This window comes from Bos mutus, chromosome 4, assembly GCF_027580195.1.
Source record: "Bos mutus isolate GX-2022 chromosome 4, NWIPB_WYAK_1.1, whole genome shotgun sequence".
Lineage (NCBI taxonomy): Eukaryota > Metazoa > Chordata > Mammalia > Artiodactyla > Bovidae > Bos > Bos mutus.
Window position 1 is genome coordinate 62965348 of NC_091620.1, and position 20742 is coordinate 62986089.

At 41.3% G+C, this 20742-nt stretch overlaps 2 protein-coding genes across 3 annotated transcripts in view; one reads left to right on the plus strand and one right to left on the minus strand.

Annotated features, from left to right (window-relative positions):
• The window catches only part of DOCK4 (dedicator of cytokinesis 4), a 479395-nt gene extending 474069 nt beyond the window's left edge, over positions 1-5326 (minus strand). For both annotated transcript variants that reach the window (XM_070369554.1, XM_070369552.1), the window contains exon 1: positions 4961-5326. In XM_070369554.1, coding sequence (XP_070225655.1) covers positions 4961-4997 — 37 coding nt within the window. In that variant the 5' untranslated portion in view covers positions 4998-5326. The remainder of the gene's footprint in view (positions 1-4960) is intronic.
• Positions 5327-5553: 227 nt separating this feature from the next.
• ZNF277 (zinc finger protein 277) overlaps positions 5554-20742 on the plus strand; it is a 134322-nt gene continuing 119133 nt past the window's right edge. The window contains exon 1 of the mRNA XM_005887427.3: positions 5554-5686. Within this exon, the coding sequence (XP_005887489.1) occupies positions 5596-5686 (91 nt within the window). The 5' untranslated portion in view covers positions 5554-5595. The remainder of the gene's footprint in view (positions 5687-20742) is intronic.

Sequence of the window (20742 nt, forward strand, 5' to 3'; positions counted from 1 at the left end):
CAGATGATGGCTTGCGATTTCTCTTTTTATTTATTTATTTGCTGTTTTTCTTTTTAAATTAGGGCATATACCTAGTTTTTAAAATGTAACACTATTTCACTCTTAAAGACTACAATATAGTGTAAACATAACCTATTTGCACTAGGAAACCAAAAAATTTGTGTGAGTCACTCTATCGTGATAATTTGCTTCATTGCAATGGTCTAGAACCAAAACTGTAATATCTCGAACGCATGCCTGTAAGTCATTTAATCTCTGTGAAGTTGTTTCCTCATCTCTTAAATGGAAAGTATTGTACTTCAGAGAGTAGATTCAAATAAAATAATTTCACATCTTTTTAACTATAAAACATTGCATTAATATGTTAAGGTTACAGCATTATGGCTGGGTTCCTTAGTTTAATGTTTCTCTGCTGTATAAGTTCACAACATAAAATCACTATGCTAGAACTTGGACATACTGTATCAAAGATAATTCTGCAAATGTAGTCTGCTGAAAAAAATGGAGCTAGAGACAGGAAATTCTTAAGTTTTTTGAAATTGTTATAATCTTCATTGTAATTCTGACTATACAGCCTCTGGGGAAAAAAATAAGACTAAAGAAGAAAGGCAGTATCTCAGTGTCACTGTGGGGCCTTATGAAAGAATCATCACTTATGAGACTGACCAAAAGGGGGATATGTTTACAGCTATTCCCAGAGGAGGCCAGATCATGAATGTAAGCTGCCATCTCACTGTCTACACAGCCCTTCAGTGATACTTTACTTGCAGGTATAAATCACTGCTCTTTGCTTCCCACTGAAAGTTTAGAATCCTGTGCCAGTCTCTAAATGCCACAAACAATTCCAGGCAGCACATCTTTATCTAGCTACACATGTTATCTGCACACATCATGGTACCACAAGATAAGAAACATCTCTCAAGACTGCCAGCTAACAAAATTGAAAACAGCTAAGACGAAAGGTACACTCCCTCGTAACTCTTCCACACAGGCTACCAATAAAGCACGCTTCTGAAGGAAAAGACATTCTAAAGATCCTGAGTAAATAAGAGATGGTACCTCTCCCCATAAAAATACAAAGGACTTTTAAAACGAACAGAATTCCTACTTTGCTGTTGTTTAGTTACTAAGTCATGGCCAATTCTTTTTGACCCCATGGACTGTAGCCCACCAGGCTCCTCTGTCCATGGGACTTCCAGGCAAGAATATTGGAGTGGGTTGCCATTTTCTTCTCCAGGGGATCTTCCCAACCCAGGGATCAAACCCACATCTCCTGCTTGGCAGGTAGATTCTTTACCACTGAGCCAACTAGGAAGCCTGAATTCCTACTTAGATGATTTTAAAAACCACTTTAGGATAAGTTGAAGACAGGAATGTTTGTGAAGACTCAGTGATATGGATATGATGACACTTCATTTTTTAAATGATATCTGTGACCTTCAGATCAGTTTGTTCTGAGTTTTGTTTCCTGTAAGCCTTAGGGATTTTTTTGCACTGATCAATCCAGCCCACATTACCCCTCTAAGCCTAACCAGGTTCACAAATGTAAAACATCTGGCCCGGTTGAGAGGCTCAGTTTGTAGCTCACAAAGGCTCACGGGCTCACCTGGGAATGCTGCACGCATGCCTGCTGAGCAAATGAATGTAGAAACAGATCTGCAATGGCCCTAACTTTCTGTGTGACTAATTCCCATCACTTTAAGGGAGGAGGGGACGGGGACTGTGACAGATGAGGATGTATAGAAGGCAGATAGTGTGAGGAAAGTTGTCAGGGGGTGATCAAGAATGTTTTAGTCACTGCCCATGGAGTTCCTCCTAGAGAGAGAGAATCAAACAGCCTGAATCAGCTTGGTTCTGGCAGCCTGCCAGGTAGCTTTTGCTTACCTGTGATCTTAGTTGAAAACCATGTGGGATGTGTCATAGCAAAAGTGCCTTTCTCATTACAATCTCAACACAATGGAAATATCTTCCTAACCAAAGGACACACTCGTTTGGAAGAACTCCACAGAATTAATACTGAGAAGAACCTTGGCTATTCTTCGACTGTGTGTTGAGACCCTGTGTTAAGTGACTTACCTTAGGTCACACAACTGGCAGCAAGCACTGTCTTGACTAAGACCAAGAGCTAAACAGGCTCTCCCAAGATAAAATATGTCTACAGTTGTGCCTACTAACACGCTTTCAAAGAGAAAAGGTTCCTTACTACTCAGAACTTTAGTTTAATCACTATACCTGTCCACTACCCTAGAACACTTAGATATATGACTAAGTATGCATTGTTTTAAGACCATTCATCAATTAAATGGATGGGATAGTGCCCACACATCAGGTTTGAAAAGGAATTCCTATCTCTGATACATTTTACTACAGGTATGAAATTTAAGTAATTTTATCCATATTTATAGTATGTTGCTTGAGACTGAAACAATAATATATAAAGATACATAATTCTCTCATAAATAATGAGAGATAAGTATGTTAGAAATATACAATGTGCATGGAAACTTCAAGCATTCAAACTTACAAAGACAGATTTATATCAAAGAATAAGGAAATTGATTTATTACTACACCTGATATCAGCAAAACATCTGTGCCCATAAAATAAATTTGAGTTTTTATAAAAAACTAGAAAGAAAAGCACATACAGTAACCAAGTTTATTAAAAAAAAAAAAACAAAAACGTAGAGCATGTGTGTTTTAGTTGTTCAGTATAAGCAACTACAAATAGTCCTTTCTGTGGTGAGAAATAAAGTCCACATAAGAATCCCTGCAAAATTTTCACCACACACACACATGTAACAGATGGAGTCTAAACAACAGCTAAGCATTTCATAAGCCAAATGCTCAAAAATTAATAATATAATATGGTAACAATCCTGTATTATATTGCATACATGAGCACAACAGATCCCCGCCCTCTTCTTTCACCTCTCATCTCATCCCACCTTTCTCCAAATGTGTGCTCACCCATCTACATCCCCTACTCTGCAACCAAATCACAACTACCCAAAGGCGAGGTGTCTGCTGCAGCCCAAAACACTTGACTGATAACATCCGGTTTGCCATTCCAGGAAATCCCAGAGTGTGTTTTAATCCTCTGCCCACAGCTTGCAAAAGAAAAACGAGAGAGGATCTAATCGATACCAGCACCCCAGCTGTGACCTGGCACATAAAGAAATCAAGAAAATAAATCCCATCCATAATCTGTATAATTTAACACTTGGAAGAAAGCAACATCTGGGATCAACTCCAAGCGGGACAGTGCTGCTGGCCATGTCTGTGCTTCCTGCACTGAGTGCTAAGCCGGTGACAAGGGGACACTCCACGTCCTCAACACTTCAGCAAAAACAATGTCTCTTCCTAATAAGTAATCTACACCCAAAAATGAGGCAGGTGAAGAGAAGGAAACATCTTCTCCTTGCCGGTTGAGCACCTGATAAAGGCTCCCCTTACATTTCAAAGAAAGGGAAAACTGGAACTCCTTCCCAAAGGTGGGTCCTGGGCAAACTATTGTCTTGCTGACCAGTCAAAATCCAAAATGAAAGCTCATATAATACAGGGGAATGACTTTGTTTAATCATACAGCCCTTTCAGGACACTCCAAAGTCCTATCCCCAGGTGAAGTTGGGGGGGAAAAATCCCCTGTAATTATGACTCCCTCGAAAGGCTTTCCAGATTTTTTAAATTACAGGAAAATGAACACAAGCAGATACCTACATATCATCTAAATCACTAGATCTACACCCAATTTTTTTAAAAGTAAACCAATAACCAGGACAGGGCATTATAGGAAACTATATATTATGTTTCCTTAATACTATATATTAAGTATTATATCATAATACTTTCTCTGTCAAACCTTTTGAGAGGTTATAATTGCATTTGGCTGCTTCAGGCTTGCCAGAGAGCCTTCCTTTTTAATAGTCGCAACCTAAAAGGAGTAACTGTCAAGGGGCGACCCAGCTGAAATCAAACAACAAAAACGGGAACTGTAATCCGCCTGAAATGGGAGGAGGGAAAGGAAGGGAGACTCCTGTATTCATCCGTCAATATTAATGTCCTTTGTTGTTCACCTTTACACAGAACACCGAGCGCTACCCTGCTCCTTTTCCTCCTAAAGGAAAAGGATAGTGTCAGGGTAGTCTTTCCTAAAAGCTGTCTCGTTGCCTCGAAGACCCAAGCTTTCGGAGTCTCTCTCCCCATTAACACTCCACAGCTGTCCTCCAGCACCACCCCCACCATGAGCAGAGAGGGTGGTCAGAAGTAAAAACATTGCTGAAATACCCGTTCCCCTCCAAAGACCAAAGAGCAGAGCGGCGCAGATGTTGAAATTTACTAACCCCCGCCCCACCGCCTCTCCGAGCGCGCACACACACCGGGTAACCCGGGATGGGAGGGAGGAGAAAGGCTCGGGCCAGACTGTCAGAGCGGCTCTTCTGAGGACGGTGCCACATTCCGCACTCCGGGAATGTGGAAGGCAGAGGGAAGGTTCTGCGCCTCCCTTCTGTTTTGGGGATGTTCTCTCTCCGCGACTGTTGTCTCCCTCTCCACCCTGGGAAGTCGTTGCAGCCCTTGCCATCTTTAAGGTAAAGGAGAAGGAGGGAGAGGAAAGCCGTCCGTTCTCCTCTTCCAACTTGACACACACGCCCGGTAGCCACTCCAAACTCCGCAGGCAGAGCCCGCAGCAGGCGGGCTGGCCGCGCGCTCCCCGCAGCCGTCCCGGCGCTCCCTCCAGGAGCCCGTGCCGAGAGCTCCCATCCGGCGTTGAGGGGCGAGACCCCGACGCGCAACCCTCTTCCAGGAGGTGGCTGAGCAAAGCCCCTAACCCGCAGCGCGATGCCAGAATTAGGCATTTGCAGCCGGGCTGAGAGAGAGGGGCACGGGGGCAAGGACGCGAAATTCGCACTCGCTCGGACTAGGACAAGAGCAGAATAAAAGTTCGCCCCGCGGAGACTCACCCACGCCGTATTTCTCGTGCTCCGTAGGTATCCACATGGCTAAACAGGGGTCCGGGGTCTTCAGGCTTTGTAATCCCCGCGCCCCTTCTCCGGCTCACAACAATGCACAGCTCCCGAGTAGTGGCTGCAGCGCTGGAGCCCCGCGGCTCCGCGCGGGCTGCGGTCGCTGGGCAGGGTCTGCGCTGGAGGCTCCCGAGCCCAGCGTTGACACTGCGCGGCCGAGGCTGCGCCGCCCGCCGCTCTCCCAGCGGTGGCTGCTCAGAGTCCTCCGACGCGCTCCCGGGAACCCGGAGGCGCAGTCATTGTTCTGATTCACTGAACTAAGCGAACACGCCGGGGCACTCTCCGGCGCACCCCCGCCCGTCAGCGCCTCTTCTAGCCCTCCCTGCCGAGCGCCCCGCAGCACGCTGGGAACTGTAGTTCTGCAACAGCTCCATCCCGGAAGGGGGAGGGGAGTTAGCGGCTAGGGGCGGGACTACGTCCCGCTCGCCACGTTCTATTGGTCCAGATCGTGACGGCGCGGAGTGGGCGTGGAGGAAAAGCCGCGTCAGTGGGGAATTCGTTTCCAATCGCGTTTCCATTGGTCCCGCGCCTGTTCTACGGCCCTCTTTTTTTTTTTTTTCCTCAGCCGAGTAATGGCTGCTCCCAAGACCCAGGGGGCTGCTACCCAAGGGGAGGAGGACAGTGATGGCAACCGTGGTGGAGCCGGAGGTGTCAGTTATGAGGGTGAGTACGGTGCCTCTGAGGTGCAAATGGTTTTTTGTCTTCGTTTCTTTCCAACCTGGAATACAGCTGACTGCTGGACAGACCTCAGCTCCGTCCAGCCACTTGAGCGCGAAGGGGCCACGGGTGGAGCCCCGCGGGACAGGAGGGGGTGAGAGGAAGCTACTTACTGGAGACTGTCTGGGAGGGAAGAGAAAATGGGATGAAATGGCCTTATCCGCAGCCAGGGAAGTTCCCTGGGTTCTGTCCTACGTTTGGAGCTCCCACCTTTACTCTCGCTGCCGAGTGGGCGTGGGGCAAGGTTTGCGCGTGTGTGATTGTAACTCTGGAATTAGCTGACCTCTTTCCTCGCCAGTAGTCTACCCTCGCCTCGGTTTGCTTGGTTTGGCCTCGAGAGATAGGTTTTATTTGGGTTCGGGCGGATTATCATTTGCAGACTGGTTGGTCACTCTACAGATTTTTCACAGTTGTTGTCTGGAGCAGCCTCTGAAGGGAAAGTCTGCATGACTCTCACAGCTTCTTCCCCTGTCAACTGCCCCGGGCGTTCTCTAGGATTGAACGTAGAGCCTGGAAGATCTTCCCAAACTCTGGGTCCTTAGAGCAATAGGAAAGGAAATGGTAATTTGTAGTCATGGCTTCAAAGAAAGTCATCACAGCTACTTTGGCTTTGCTTGACTTTCCGGTTGTCTTCTGACCCAGTATAGAGAGCGAAAATAAAACTTTGAAAGCTGCGGAAGAGGTTATCTTTAGAATCCCTAGCCCCTTTCTTTTGTTGTTGTTCTATTCATCTATCATCTATCCATTTATCAATGAGTCCTATCTGACTCTTTGCATCCCCATGGACTGCAGCACTCGGGGCTTCCCTGTCTTTAACTGTTTCCCTGAGTTTGCTCAAACACATGTCCATTGAGTCATTGATGCCATCCAACCATCTCATACTTTGTCGCCCTCTTCTCCTCATGCCCTCGGTCTTTCCCAGCATTAGGGGCTTTTCCAGTGAGTCAGCTCTTTGCATCAGGTGGCCGAAGTATTGGAACTTCAGCATCAGTCCTTCCAATGAATATTTTGGGTTGATTTCCTTTAGGATTGACTGGTTTGATCTGCTTGCAGTCCAAGGGACTCTCAAGGGTCTTCTCCAGTTCCACAGTTTGAAAGTATCAATTCTTTGACCCTCAGCCTTCTTTATGCTCACATCCATACATGACTACTGGAAAAACCACAGACAGACCTTTGTCAGTAAAGTGATGTCTCTGCTTTTTAATACACTGTCTAGTGTGTCATAGTTGTATCCTCATAGTCTGTGTATCACCAACATTACTCCCTTCTCTTTTGGTCTGATACATAATTTTTAACATAGCTAGTTGTCTTTTTCCTTTTGATTTTTTTTTTTTGTTTGGCCACACCGTGCAGCTTGCAGGGGCTTAGTTCCTTGACCAGGGACCCAGTCTAGGTCTGCTGCAGTGGAAACTGCCCTCTGCAGAGTCTTATCCACTGGACTGCCAGGGAAGTCTGTTGATGTTTTTTCAGTTAGGTCAGTTTATTTCTCTTCCTAGTTTCTTGTCTTGTCACACCGAAAACTTAGAGTGATAGACTAAAGGGTACAGAATAACAGACAAGTTACAGTTCAGTTTGGCTCAAGCAGACAGATCTTTTATTAGACAGACACTCCTAAAACATGGGAGCAGACTGACTCCAAGGGAGCTCTCCTCTTCCTTCCTGTTGATCCTGTTTGATGTCCCACTTTCATACTTCCATGCTCTTCCTTTTGCCTATGGTGTGTGCAAAGTAGAACTTGTACCCACCACCAGTCCATGAAGGGGAATACAAATGGGCATATACTCAAGGCTGATTGACAATTTTAAGTTATGTAACAGCAGGCTATGTTGTTTATGTCTTCTCACAATTCAGTCTGTTATGATTAGATGTAGAATGTTCATGAGCCCTTACTGGGCTCCTAATCCTAAGTGCCTAAGGTTACTTGGAGAAGCCCCTTGTTTATTTTGTATCCACTCTCTGTGTGCCTAGGGCACATGAGCAAGAGTTGAAAAGTCTCTGGTTATTTTGTAGTGTATCTATGAGCTCCAGCTTGCATCCCTTTCAGCCAGGCCTCCCTTGTTGCTCATGTCTAACTTCCTAACATAACAAATGTGGTTTCAGGCTTAAATTTGGTTCTTCATCCTTGTCATTGGTTCTTTTTTTTGTTAATTTCTTGCTTTGTGCTTTCATGGTTAAATTGACATTTAGTCTTAAATTTTTGTCTTAGCACAGAGTTAGTGCTACTTCTTCTCACTTCAATGAAACCCCTAGTTCTGAAATTATTTCAGTACCTCTTTGGAGAAATTTTTAGTAAGCTCCATTCTTAAATATTGTGTTATATTCATACCCTAAACAGTTCATTTGGGGATATGCCACATAGTCAACTCTTATTTTTGGAGAAGGCAGTGGCACCCCACTCCAGTACTCTTGCCTGGAGAATCCCATGGACAGAGGAGCCTGGTAGGCTGCGGTCCATGGGGTCACTGAGGGTCAGACATGACTGAGTGGCTTCACTTTCACTTTCCACTTTCATGCATTGGAGAAGGAAATAGCAACCCACTCCAGTGTTCTTGCCTGGAGAATCCCAGGAATGGGGGAGCCTGGTGGGCTGCAGTCTCTGGGGTTGCACAGGGTCGGACACAACTGAAGCAGCAGCAGCCCTTATCTTATAGTAACATACTAAAGATTTTCCAGATTCTCAAAGTTCCAAAAGGCTACCTGTTTAACATTTGAAGGTGGAACCTTTGGTAAATTTATCTCACAAAGTAACTCATAAAAAAGGAAATTGGGTATGCCTTTCAAAAGCATTGTGTGACTTTTAAGTACATTAGTCATTTTAAAATTATAAAACTTTTAATCATCAAGAGTTCAAACCATTCAGAGGTGTGTAACGTAAAAAAATCAAAGTTCCTGCACCATACACAGTCTCAGTCCCAAAGTAACAATTCTTGGGGGTTTGGTAAGTATTCTTTTCAATAAATTTTATGTATGACACGCATCTGTATGGTTTTGATTTCTTTTGAATAAAAAAGGATCATTCAGTGTAAGCTTAAAGATCTGCCACCTTCTTTCTTCCAGTATTCTATTATAGACATTCTTCCATGTCAATACATCTGCTGCTTCATTCTTTTTAAGAACTGTGCCCGTAGTATTCCATGATATGAATGCACCGTATGTTAACCATTCCTCTGTTAATGAACATGTAAGTGTAGCTTTAGTTTTTCACTAATGTAGTGAACAGCTCTACATACGTATCCTTGTCCACTGGATGTATATATATTGAGAAATTAGGTCAAAGGTGACACATGTTTATAATTGTGATAGATGTCAGATTTTCCCCTTCAATGGTGAGTAGACATTCCCACCAGTAATAATATGAGTATCCTTTTCTCCCAGGGACGGGGGAGCCTGGTGGGCTGCCGTCTATGGGGTCACACAGAGTCGGACATGACCGAAGTGACTTAGCAGCAGCATCCTTTTCTCCAGATCCTTACAAAACTGTGATGACCATCATTAACTCAGGATCAATGTTTAGATGACTATTAGAGTGAATTGAGTATCCGATGGAAAGTGTAATTTTCAGTTCAGTTCAGTCGCTCAGTCGTGTCTGACTCTTTGCGACCCCATGAATCGAAGCATGCCAGGCCTCCCTGTCCATCACCAACTCCCGGAGTTCACTCAAACTCACGTCCATCGAGTCAGTGATGCCATCTAGCCATCTCATCCTCCATCGACCCCTTCTCCTCCTGCCCCCAATCCCTCCCAGCATCAGAGTCTTTTCCAGTGAGTCAACTCTTCACACGAGGTGGCCAAAGTACTGGAGTTTCAGCTTTAGCATCATTCCTTCCAAAGAAATCCCAGGGCTGATCTCCTTCAGAATGGACTGGTTGGATCTCCTTGCAGTCCAAGGGACTCTCAAGACTCTTCTCCAACACCACAGTTCAAAAGCATCAATTCTTCAGCACTCAGCCTTCTTCACAGTCCAACTCTCACATCCATACATGACCACAGGAAAAACCATAGCCTTAACTAAATGGACCTTTTTTGGCAAAGTAATGTCTCTGCTTTTGAATATGCTATCTAGGTTGGTCATAACTTTCCTTCCAAGGAGTATGTGTCTTTTAATTTCATGGCTGCAGTCACCATCTGCAGTGATTTGGGAGCCCCCAAAAATAAAGTCTGACACTGTTTCCACTGTTTCCCCATCTATTTGCCATGAAGTGATGGGACCGGATGCCATAATCTTCATTTTCTGAATGTTGAGCTTTAAGCCAACTTTTTCACTCTCCTCTTTCACTTTCATCAAGAGGCTTTTGAGTTCCTCTTCACTTTCTGCTATAAGGGTGGTGTCATCTGCATGTCTGAGGTTATTGATATTTCTCCCGGCAATCTTGATTCCAGCTTGTGTTTCTTCCAGTCCAGCATTTCTCATGATGTACTCTGCATATAAGTTAAATAAGCAGGGTGACAATATACAGCCTTGATGTACTCCTTTCCCTATTTGGAACCAGTCTGTTGTTCCATGTCCAGTTCTAACTGTTGCTTCCTGACCTGCATACAGATTTTAGATTCCAGTTTATTTTCAACGAAAGTATTGAGCAGTGAATTTGCTATCTGAACCAGAAAAGAATTCTTCACCCTGATTCAGAACTGTCCAGTAGTCTCACTAATGGTTGGTTTTTAGGTCATAAGGTAAAGCTGTCATTAAAAATTCCTTTGATAACCCATGTATCGTGTGACTTTATCCACATTCTTTTCAAAGTCTATGAAGTGTGATACAAATTTTGGGTGAAACTACAGATGTTAAAAGTATGCATATTCATATTTTTTGTTAAGCAGCCAGTTCGGTTATCAATTATGTCTTTCCCTGTAAAAATCTTTAATTTCTTGAAAACTGTCTCTTTTAAGAGGTTTCCCTCTAATTCTAATTAAAATGTCCATCTGTGTGTTTAATATTCTGGGGCAGAAGGGACTGTGGAGTCTTTTTATAGAAACCCTAGCAATTATGCAAGATTTCTGCTGGAATGAGTCGCTTTGTGGTGTGCAGGCAGGTGTGACACCTTCCACACCTTCTGTGTGCCAGACTCCATCTTCCTTCAGGGAATCCTCTGATTGTGCACACCACCACCTTCCAAACATTCGAACAGTGACTGGGACTTCATGTTTTTCCAGGAAACTGGGAACAGATAATAAATAGACTCAACATTTCTCACATTTGGGGAGGTTACTGGGGAAATTTTTCTGATGGAGGTGATTTCTTCTGACAGTTAATCTGTGCTTTCATACTGTAGCATTCTGATAGAGTCAACTTTTTTCCCTACAAATGCATGCCCAGGAGATGATGATCAGGATAATGCTTCTTTGGACCTACGATGCATATCCCCCAAGCTCCAAACTTTGCTTTTGGGACCAAAACCATGTCTTTTGTTTTTGTCTGCTTGACCCTGTTCTTGTCATCTCGTCAGTGTTTAATAAATGTTTGACCAAAACTGAATTCTAGCCTGGATGATTGCAAAACCTTCATATTGATATCACTGATTCTTGATTTTGCTGTTCTTAATCCACCTTCCAAAACTCAAATGTATTCGTGGATCTTCACTTCACATCTTCAGTGTAACTCTAACGCATTGCAGTTAGGGTTCTTAATCCACGTTTCCAGCCTCATTGTCAGACACCCTTCTTCCCTTCCCAAATCTCCATTATCACACTTAACATATAATTATTTGTTGGCAATTTTGTCTACACCAGTAGACTGTGAACTTCTTGAGGGTAAGAGGTGTCTTATTTTATTTTTATACATCCAGTGCTTATCAGAACTGTGTGTAGTAAACATTCTATAGTAATTTGATGATTAGAATCTGTTTGAAACTCATCCAAAGTGCTTAAAATGACTGCTGTTTTAAGCAGAGGAATTGAAGAAGAATAAAAAACTGTGTAGATGTTGTGTGCTTGTGAAAGTTATACATACTAATGGGAAAATGTAGAATATCATCATGAAGTGTCAACTTGGTCAGAGATAATCACAGTTAGCATTTTAGCATAGTTTTTCAGTCTTTTTTTAAGTGAAGGGTTAGTTTTTAGATAATGATTAAATTTTTGAAAGAATGCTTCGGATCTGTCCTTTATAACCTTGAACTCATAACTGAGTGAACTACTACACAGACCTTGAAATCTGTCTTCCATTATCTGTGTGGCTGTTACCCAGTTTTCCACAGGTTGTCATCTTTCAGAATTACAGCCTAAGTCCATTCTCATATATTTGACATGACAGTGGAAGGAAGACTAGAGCCTATCTTGGAAAAACTGTATTTAAATTTCAATTCTGACATTTAGTAGCTGTGTGGTAGATTTATTGCACATTTGCTACATTTATGAAAACATAGCTCTAATACCTACCTTGCAGAGTTTGTGATTATTTCATTGAATTTTATATTTATGAAAGACTGATATACTTCCTTTTATAAAGTTGGAAATCAGTAAACATTAGTTGAATTTAAAGATATGCCTAATTGAACTGTAAAACTGCCTATTCTGATTCACTTAGAAGCAATCCACATTATGGTGTAACCAAGGGGAAGCTTAGGAATGTAGTGGTGATAACTGCTTAGGCTGCTCATGCATTCTTAGGGCTTGTCAGAGTGTCTGTTGGTGCTCTGTACTGGTATTGCAACTATGTGCTCTAAAGGCCTTTTGTATTATCTTCTATACCCTTTCTCAGCTCTACCCAGTGCTGCCCCCTCATACCCAGCTCCCAGCTCTTCACACATACACCACCCACATTTAGACTCATGGGCAAGACGCTCAAATAACCTTACATACACAGATGGCCTGGAAAGTACAGGCCAGAGGGTGTGAAGGAAGAAAAAGAATTATAGCTGCTAGGTTTGATGTAAGGTTCTGAAGGGGCCTTCTTTAGAACATCCTTTGTTTTCCTTTAAAATGTACATAGGACCCAACTTGTAGGATATTAAGAGGAGATATTATAATAATGATGATGCTGATGGTAGCTAACATTTGTTGAGTAGTCGTTGTGCCAAGTACTGTTTCAAATGCTTTTGGAGATCTTATTTTGTCTCACAGCATCCCTGGAATAGATATTCATATTATCCCCTTTTTATTTACAAAGGAGGAAACTGGTGCAAAGAGGAACTGGCACAAGGTCACACAGTAACTGAAAGAGAACTTTTAGTCCAATTACTATTAGAAAGATGTCTCATAGTAACTAAATTCCACTGGATGAGGTCTGAAACAGACTTTCCTGAAACATAAATTTGTTCTAAAGCTTATGCTACTATAGAAAGGCAACATAGTATGAGGAAAGAGATCAGGCCAGTTCAGTTCAGTTCAGTCCAGTCCTGTCCGACTCTCTGCAACCCCACGAACCGCAGCACGCCAGGCCTTCATGTCCATCACCAACTCCCGGAGTCCACCCAAACCCACATCCATCAAGTCGGTAATGCCATCTAACCATATTATCCTCTGTCGTCCCCTTCTCATCCTGCCCTCAATCTTTCCCAGCATTAGGGTCTTTTCAAATGAGTCAGTTCTTTGCATCAGGTGGCCGAAGTATTGGCGTTTCAGCTTCAACATCAGTCCTTCCAATGAACACTCAGGACTGATCTCCTTTAGGATAGACTGGTTGGATCTCCTTGCAATCTAAGGGACTTTTCTCCAACACCACAGTTCAAAAGCATCAATTCTTTGGCACTCAGCTTTCTTTATAGTTCAATTCTCACATCCATACGTGACCACTGGAAAAACCATAGCCTTGACTAGATGCACCTTTGTTGGCAGAGTAATGTCTCTGCTTTTTAATATGCTGTCTAGGTTGGTCATAACAACTTAGGATCAAATCCTGGTTACTTAACCAGCCACAGGCAAGTTAAACAGCCTCTGATCTTCAGTTTCTCATGTATGAACAATGGGTGCTAATCATGTCTGTCTTGCTAGAATAGTAAAACAATTAATGAAATGGTGGGTATAATTCCTGGTCTTCAATAAATGGTGACTTTTATTTCAGTCATAGGTTCAGGAACACCTCCAGCATGTGTGCCAGTGGTGGTACCGGTGCTGATTTTGAGTGCTACAATTTTAATGTCTCTTTTTCATTTTATGACCAGGTTTCTATTAAGGAATTTGGTCAGTCCTTGTAGTATCAGACACTGAGTTAATCTACACTTCTTATTATACTGACATAGATACTGCATTCATGCAGAAGAATAGCTCCAGCCTTCACAACACATACACATATACAACCCAGCTTGAAACACTGAAGATGATATTGACCAGACTGATAATAAAAATCATATTAATACTTTCTTGATGCTCATCACCGTTTGATACCTGAAAACTCTTTCCTCTCAAGTCGGAAAGATGAGCTGAAGGAAAAGTCTTTCCCTAAAGGACTTTCTGCCAGGGTTCAAAGAGTTCATTTAAAAGGGAAGCGAGCAGAGGTAAAGAGAATCAGTTAATGTATGCCAAAAACTATAAAATAAAACTGATTCTGTAAAAAATAAAATAGAAAAATAAAAATCATACTTTGTTCTATACATAAATTCATGAGCATGTAATAAGAAGTGTACCTAAACTGTCCTTCCAGCCATTGAATCTTTAAATACCTCTATTAACTGTTCATGGGGAACTTTGCCACAAACTGGGGTTCAGTTTTGCTGGATTTATTTAATAAACTTATGAGACCTAATGGATTGTCATTTCACTGACAGTGCCTTGAAGAATTGCCATCTCTTGCTGAAACAAGTGTGTTGTATTGACTTCATTGACCCAAGGGTGAGCAGGGCAGCTTTTTCCAGAAGTGATGGATTTGACTGATCAGTCTTCTGCCTTTCTTTACATCTCAGCCAATGGTCTTTGTGACCAGTGTCATTTATTTGTAAAATAGCCAACTGGAATTGGGTGCTATCTTCAGGAACCAAGTAAAGTTTCTAGTATTAAACAGGACTTAAACCTTTGCTTCATCAAGAGTACAGAGGGAGATTAGGGGGGTTCAACAATAAATGGTAGAATATTTTAAGTATTAATAATATAATCTAATATGGGATAATTCAGGGCTTTCTTTATATGTAATATATTTAAATTAATACATTGAGTAAAAATATGTGGAAGGAAAACCTGGATTAAGAGTTAGAAATCTGGGCTTTGATCCTGAATTTGCTGCTTTGTCACAATGTGAACTTGGGAAAAAATCATTTAACCTCTCTGAGCCTCAATCTCATAAAAATGCTGCAGGTTAATTACCTTACTGATATTATTGGAAGGTTGAGTGAGACATTATATGTGAATGCACTCTGTAAGCTTTGATAGACTATGAAGATAGAGATGAATGATGTTGATGAAGATATGTCACAAGAGGCAATTGTGAGTCTTTGGAATTGGACAAGCTGGATTCCAAAGTATTTGTGAATTAAAACCTGTGTGACCTTTAACAAGTCATGTGACCTCCCTGTTATCACAACTGCTGCTACTACTGCAGCAGTCTGGAGGTAGAACTTTAAAATGATTAGAGGCTAATTAACATTAGAGTTTGAATCAAGATATATCCTTGATTTTATTATAATGCCTTTGAGGACAGGGACTGTCACGTATAGCTTTGAATCACCTCATCTTTTGGGACAGTGCTGTGGTGTGATGGCATTTGCTGTTGAATGGGTTGTGACTGTTGGTCAGCTCCATGTTGGGTGCTGTATGGGGGCACAAATGAAGAAGAACCCCTGGCCTTATCCTTGAGGATGTTTCAGTGCAGTAGGTGGGGCTCCACATTCATATTTTACCAGAGCTAATTGGAAAGTCCTTTCTGTTTCCATATTGTACTCTGGGAAGAATTGGAAACATTTGAATCTGCAATTTGTATTCCTTGACTGAGGAGCTGAGCAGAATAAAGCTTTTGAACGCGGTTATTTTTAAAAGAAAGGAAATGCATGCTCCATCTCCTGGTTTCCCTAACACTGTCCTTATTTCGTGGTTTTTTTTCCTAAACTGAAAGATGAACCCTCCCCCAAGTAATTACTGAGGCCCTGCCTTTAACAATTTTGTTAGTGGTTTTATTCAAAACTTCAATTTGTTTTTTAAGAGAAGGACTTCAGAATTGTAATTGTGATTATTTATTTAACACAGTCTTTCTGTTATGTAACAAGCTGCTATTCACCAGTAATAGCCAATTAGAAAAGAAAATAATCTTGTACCACAAATCGTAATTACCATTATAAAGCAATTAATAGCAGGAACTGTTGCTGAACAGTAACATAACATCAATCAAGCTATCTTTGCTAAAGCACCATACAACTAATTTTCACAAATGGAGGAGGGAAGAGGAAAGTGAAAAAGAGTCTGAAAGCTTATTGGAATTGCTTACATACTAGTTGATGGATGACTTTTGAAAGCTTTATAAATATGTATCCTCATGAAGGAAAGTAATGCTGTAATCTACTGGGACTTTGAGTTATTTTTCCAGCATCAGTGATCATAGACTATATTGTTTGGTGGCGAGTTCACAAGGAGTCAAAAGATCTGGGTTTTAATCCCTCTTCTGCTTCTGACTGATTCTGTGGTTTTAGAGAAGTTATTTGCACTCATATTTAAAATTTCCTGGTATGTAAAGGGGGGAATTCTTTATGTTAGCATTCTTTGAACTTATCATCCGTACATCCACAAAAGAAAGAGAAGGTAGACTTAACATCTAGGGAGCCTAATTATACATTAATTCTAGAGTCTGTGTAGAAAGAATATATATCTGGATTTTCCCTTAGGAATTAGATACACATTAGTTGCACATGTTAATGTTACTAATCGAGTGTATCAAGTTAGAAAATTGGTGTAGAGCCACAGGCAACAGATAACTTCTAGAGTCTCTTAATCCAAGAGATTACGGATAGATCATTATGACATGTCTCATTTTACCCCATCCCTTCTCCTTTCCATATTTTAATAAATGATGCAAATCTGAAAGGGCTTTGATAGAACTGAGAATTAGTTCATTCAAAAAATTGTATTAAGCATCTACTTTGTGCAAGCTTCTGTATTTTAGATGCTGTAGAATACAAAGATAAAAAGAAGATATAAGTCTTGCAGTCCAGGGTTTTATGGCCTGATAGGGAAGATAATGAGGCATTAGTACCTGTATTACAAAGTAGAAAGTGTTAAGGACCATCAGAGTGATCAGGATAGAGTTGAGCAAGAAAGAGATTGTACCCAGCAGGTGGTGCTGGGCCTTGAAGTTGAGTAGGATTTGAACATGCAGAAATAAGGCAATGCATCCTAGGCTTAGGCAAAGGGAGGGAACAGTGAAAAACTAAAGGCATCTGCATCAGGTAACAACTCATTTCATTTTGCCCGGAGAAAGTGTTAGGTAAATGGAACAATGAAAAGAGTTTTGAACAGTTTGAAGCAGATGATGTGGTTTCAAATGTTAGATCCTTACTCAGCAGACTTGAGGAAAGGAAATGATAAGATCAAACTTTAATCAGATAACAATGTACTGAAGAGGGAAAGTTGAGTCAGGAGGCATTGGTATGTGCCAGAGAAAGAGATACTGAAGACTCAAGGGTGTGTGTTCAGTCGTGTCTGGCTCTTTGCGACCCCGTGGACTATAACCTGCCAGGTTCCTGTGTCCATGGAATTTTCCAGACAAGAATACTGGAATGGGTTGCCATTACTAGACTTTAATTATATGCTCTCTTTAATAAAGTCAGGTGATCCATCAGTCCTGTAAGGAAATTCCTGAGATTTGAAAAACATTCCAGGACAAAGCAGGCTGTGTATGGAGATTCTTTCTTTGATAGGTTGGGGTTTGCTTGGGCTCTATCATAAGGAAGTTCCAGAGAGGGTAGGCAGAGAACTCCATAATGATGACAAAACAGGCATCAGAGTACAGACAGGTAGAAAGTCTGGTATCTGGTGGTGTTAAAGAAAACCAGAGCTGGACAGTAAAGTAGTAAAAAACAGATTTTATTCAGCAGCTATTGGAATGGAAGGGAAGAGACCACAGTATAGAACTGGACTCAATTCTTAGTTTAAAGAAAGGTAGGGATTTTTAGACAAAGAACAGGTTGGGTAGGTTAGGTGATAGAAAATTCCTAATAGGAAACATTAGGGCCATTCTGGTGTAATGGAGCAAAGGGTCCATGCGCCTGTGGTGCAAAAAACCAAACTCTTTAACAGCAGGAGTTTGCAGCAAAGTCAGGATTTATCTCCGGGCTCCAAGCAAGAGAAACAAGCCTCAGAAACGCTCCAACTTGGTCTTGGAGTTAGGGGTTTTTTAAAGGGGAAGAAGAAAGAAGCTAGTTGTGACATTTCTGTGACATTTATTAATCATAGTTTTGGGAGTTAGGATGTCTCTGGTTTACAGTTCTCTGGCCAGGTGATTCATGGCTCAGGGGGTCTATTAGCTCATCTTGCCCTGGAGAAAGAACCTGAGTTTTTATGTTAATGATAATATCAACAACAGCAATTTTAGTCACCTGACTCTGGTTGTTTAGTGTTCAGTTAGCACAGGATTGAGGTCAGAGGGGACACAAAAGGGAATCAATTTTCAGATAGAGAGGTTAATCATAAACTCAGCAGGGCAACTGCATTTTAAGAGGACACAGTTTCACCGGTTATACAGACTCAACAAGACTCTTGGCCACGGGCCTGCCAGGGTAGTAAGGTATCACCTGGAGGATAGTAGAGACAGAGGAACCCCATCAGACATGGAGAATGGGGGATTCTGTCCAGACTGACTTACCAGGATTCTTGCTAAAACCTGTCTATGCAGGTCTAGCGTGGCCTGATCAAGACAAAGATTCAAAGGAACCTGACTATAAAGTTTGGTCAAGAAGAGAGTCTTTGCCAGTAACAGGAACACACCCACAAGAAAACTGGACTTGAGAGACAGGATTCAAGTCAGTTAAAAAGCCTTAGAGAAACAGGTATAGAGGGACACTTACTCTGGGTAAGGTATCAAATCAGCAGTTTACAGAATCAGGACAGCAGGTTGAAGGCTCAGTTACTAAAAAAGATATACAAGTTGAGGCTTCGTTCTAAGAAATTAGTCACATGCCCAGTGACTAGCATTCCAGACCCAGATGGAGATGAAGCCAAGAAGACTGAGTTGGTTTAGAGCCACTGGCTCAAGGTGGTCCCTGCTGGAGCAGAGCCAAACTGTTGGTGTAGGGCCCCTGCCATGCTGACTGGCAGTGCCGGCGGGGCCCTAGCTCCAGGCAGCTCATTACAGTTGCCCATCTGGCCACTGAACTCCTAACCTGCGCTCATTAATCCTGAATAATCAGCCAGTTGTAATATAATTCTCAAGTATAAGGTGATAATAGCCTTTCTTTTTCATGACCCCTAGAGTACATGGGTATTTGATGCCACAGAGAAAGATTCCTGTTTTGGATCTTTTTCCTTTTGAAACATCTTAAGAGTTTTTTGACAAAACAGATGAAAATTCTATTTCCCACTTGTTAATAAGGTATTTTTAAGTATCAGTTGTTATTGTTGTTTCCATAAATAGAGCACAGTTTGGTTTTACTTTCATTTAATGAAACTCAGAGTACATCCAACCATATAGATTTACATGTTCTTAGAGTCTAAATGAATTTTAAAATGAATTAAACCTGTAAGTAATGGACAGAAAAGAACTTCATTTCTTTGACATCATACTTTGAGATACATTCATAGAAAATTGTGTTCTTGTTTTGGTTCATCTGCGTGATAGAAGTAGGTAGGACTGATGTGAATTTAGTATGCTATCTATGTTTTTAGGGATAATATTTCAGGACTCCATTGATTTCTAAGGTGGAAAAAGTATTTTAACCAAAGAGACTTTCATGTGCAAATACTGAGTTAAATAGAACGTCAAAGCATTCTTCAGGACTTTTTAGCCTACAAATTTTTGTGGCTGTTAAAGAGATAAATGTTACATTACAGTTTCCCAAATATTTAACTGCACTATCTTTTTCTCAAATAGCACCTATTAACATTTAATGAGACCCCAGTGTTCCGTGGAATTTGATTTGGCAAATGCTAATCGGGGTCATCTCCTCCATAAACTGATCATATTTATTGAGAGCTTAGACACCCTCAGTAGTTCCATCTGTAAACATCTTCAAGAAGAGATTGTTCACCCTGTTTCTATAATAACAGCTATAACCATTGTTGTTCATTTTATAGCTTTCTTGTTTTACTTCAGGCCCTTAGTGGAGAAGAAAATAAGAGTAGAGTGTTAAACACAGGGTAAAAACAGTAAATACAGCTATTTGTTCTATCTCAGAGAGATGTGACATCCTCTAAGGAGCATTCCTCCCGCCCTCCCCGCCACCCCACCCCACCCCCATATTCAGAAAGCCAAAATTCTTTTGAAAACGTTCCAGGAAGCATTGAAATAAATATTTGTATAAACAAAACCTACCCACTTTAGCACAATATGAGAACTCTTCAAATTTTCTTTTGTTTATTTTAGTGTCCTGCTCTTAGTATATTTGAATTAAGATTTGAATATTGAGTGATATTAAAGGAAATTGTTCCTAAGTAACCAATCTCTGATCTACTGTTCCAGAGCACTCAAGCCTATGCTTTTATTAAACCAGGTAACCATAGCTATTTAATGCATTATTTAAGGTTATAAAATTTTAATTTACATTCTCCTATCAAGTTTCATCAACTTCAAGAATGTAGGTTAGTTGCAGTTTTCTTCATTGCCTGTGTTTGGCATCATTGTCAGAAATGTCAGAGTTTCTGAATTACTGTTTATAAATGAAATGATGAATCCAGACATCTCTTTGATGTAAAAATCCACAGCTAGTGTGATGCAGAGGAATTTTTTATTGAAAGTTTTTTTTTTTTAACAGCTTAGAAATGATTCATGGGGCCATTGTTATTCACTTCTAGTTAGCAGTATTCAGAGCCAACTGGCAAGTCTCCATTTCCTCAGGATTCTCACTATTAAATTAAATGTGGTTTCAAAGTAAACTGATTTAGGCAAGCAGTGTGTAAGTGAAACAACTGGATTGCTCTTTTGTCACCTTTTC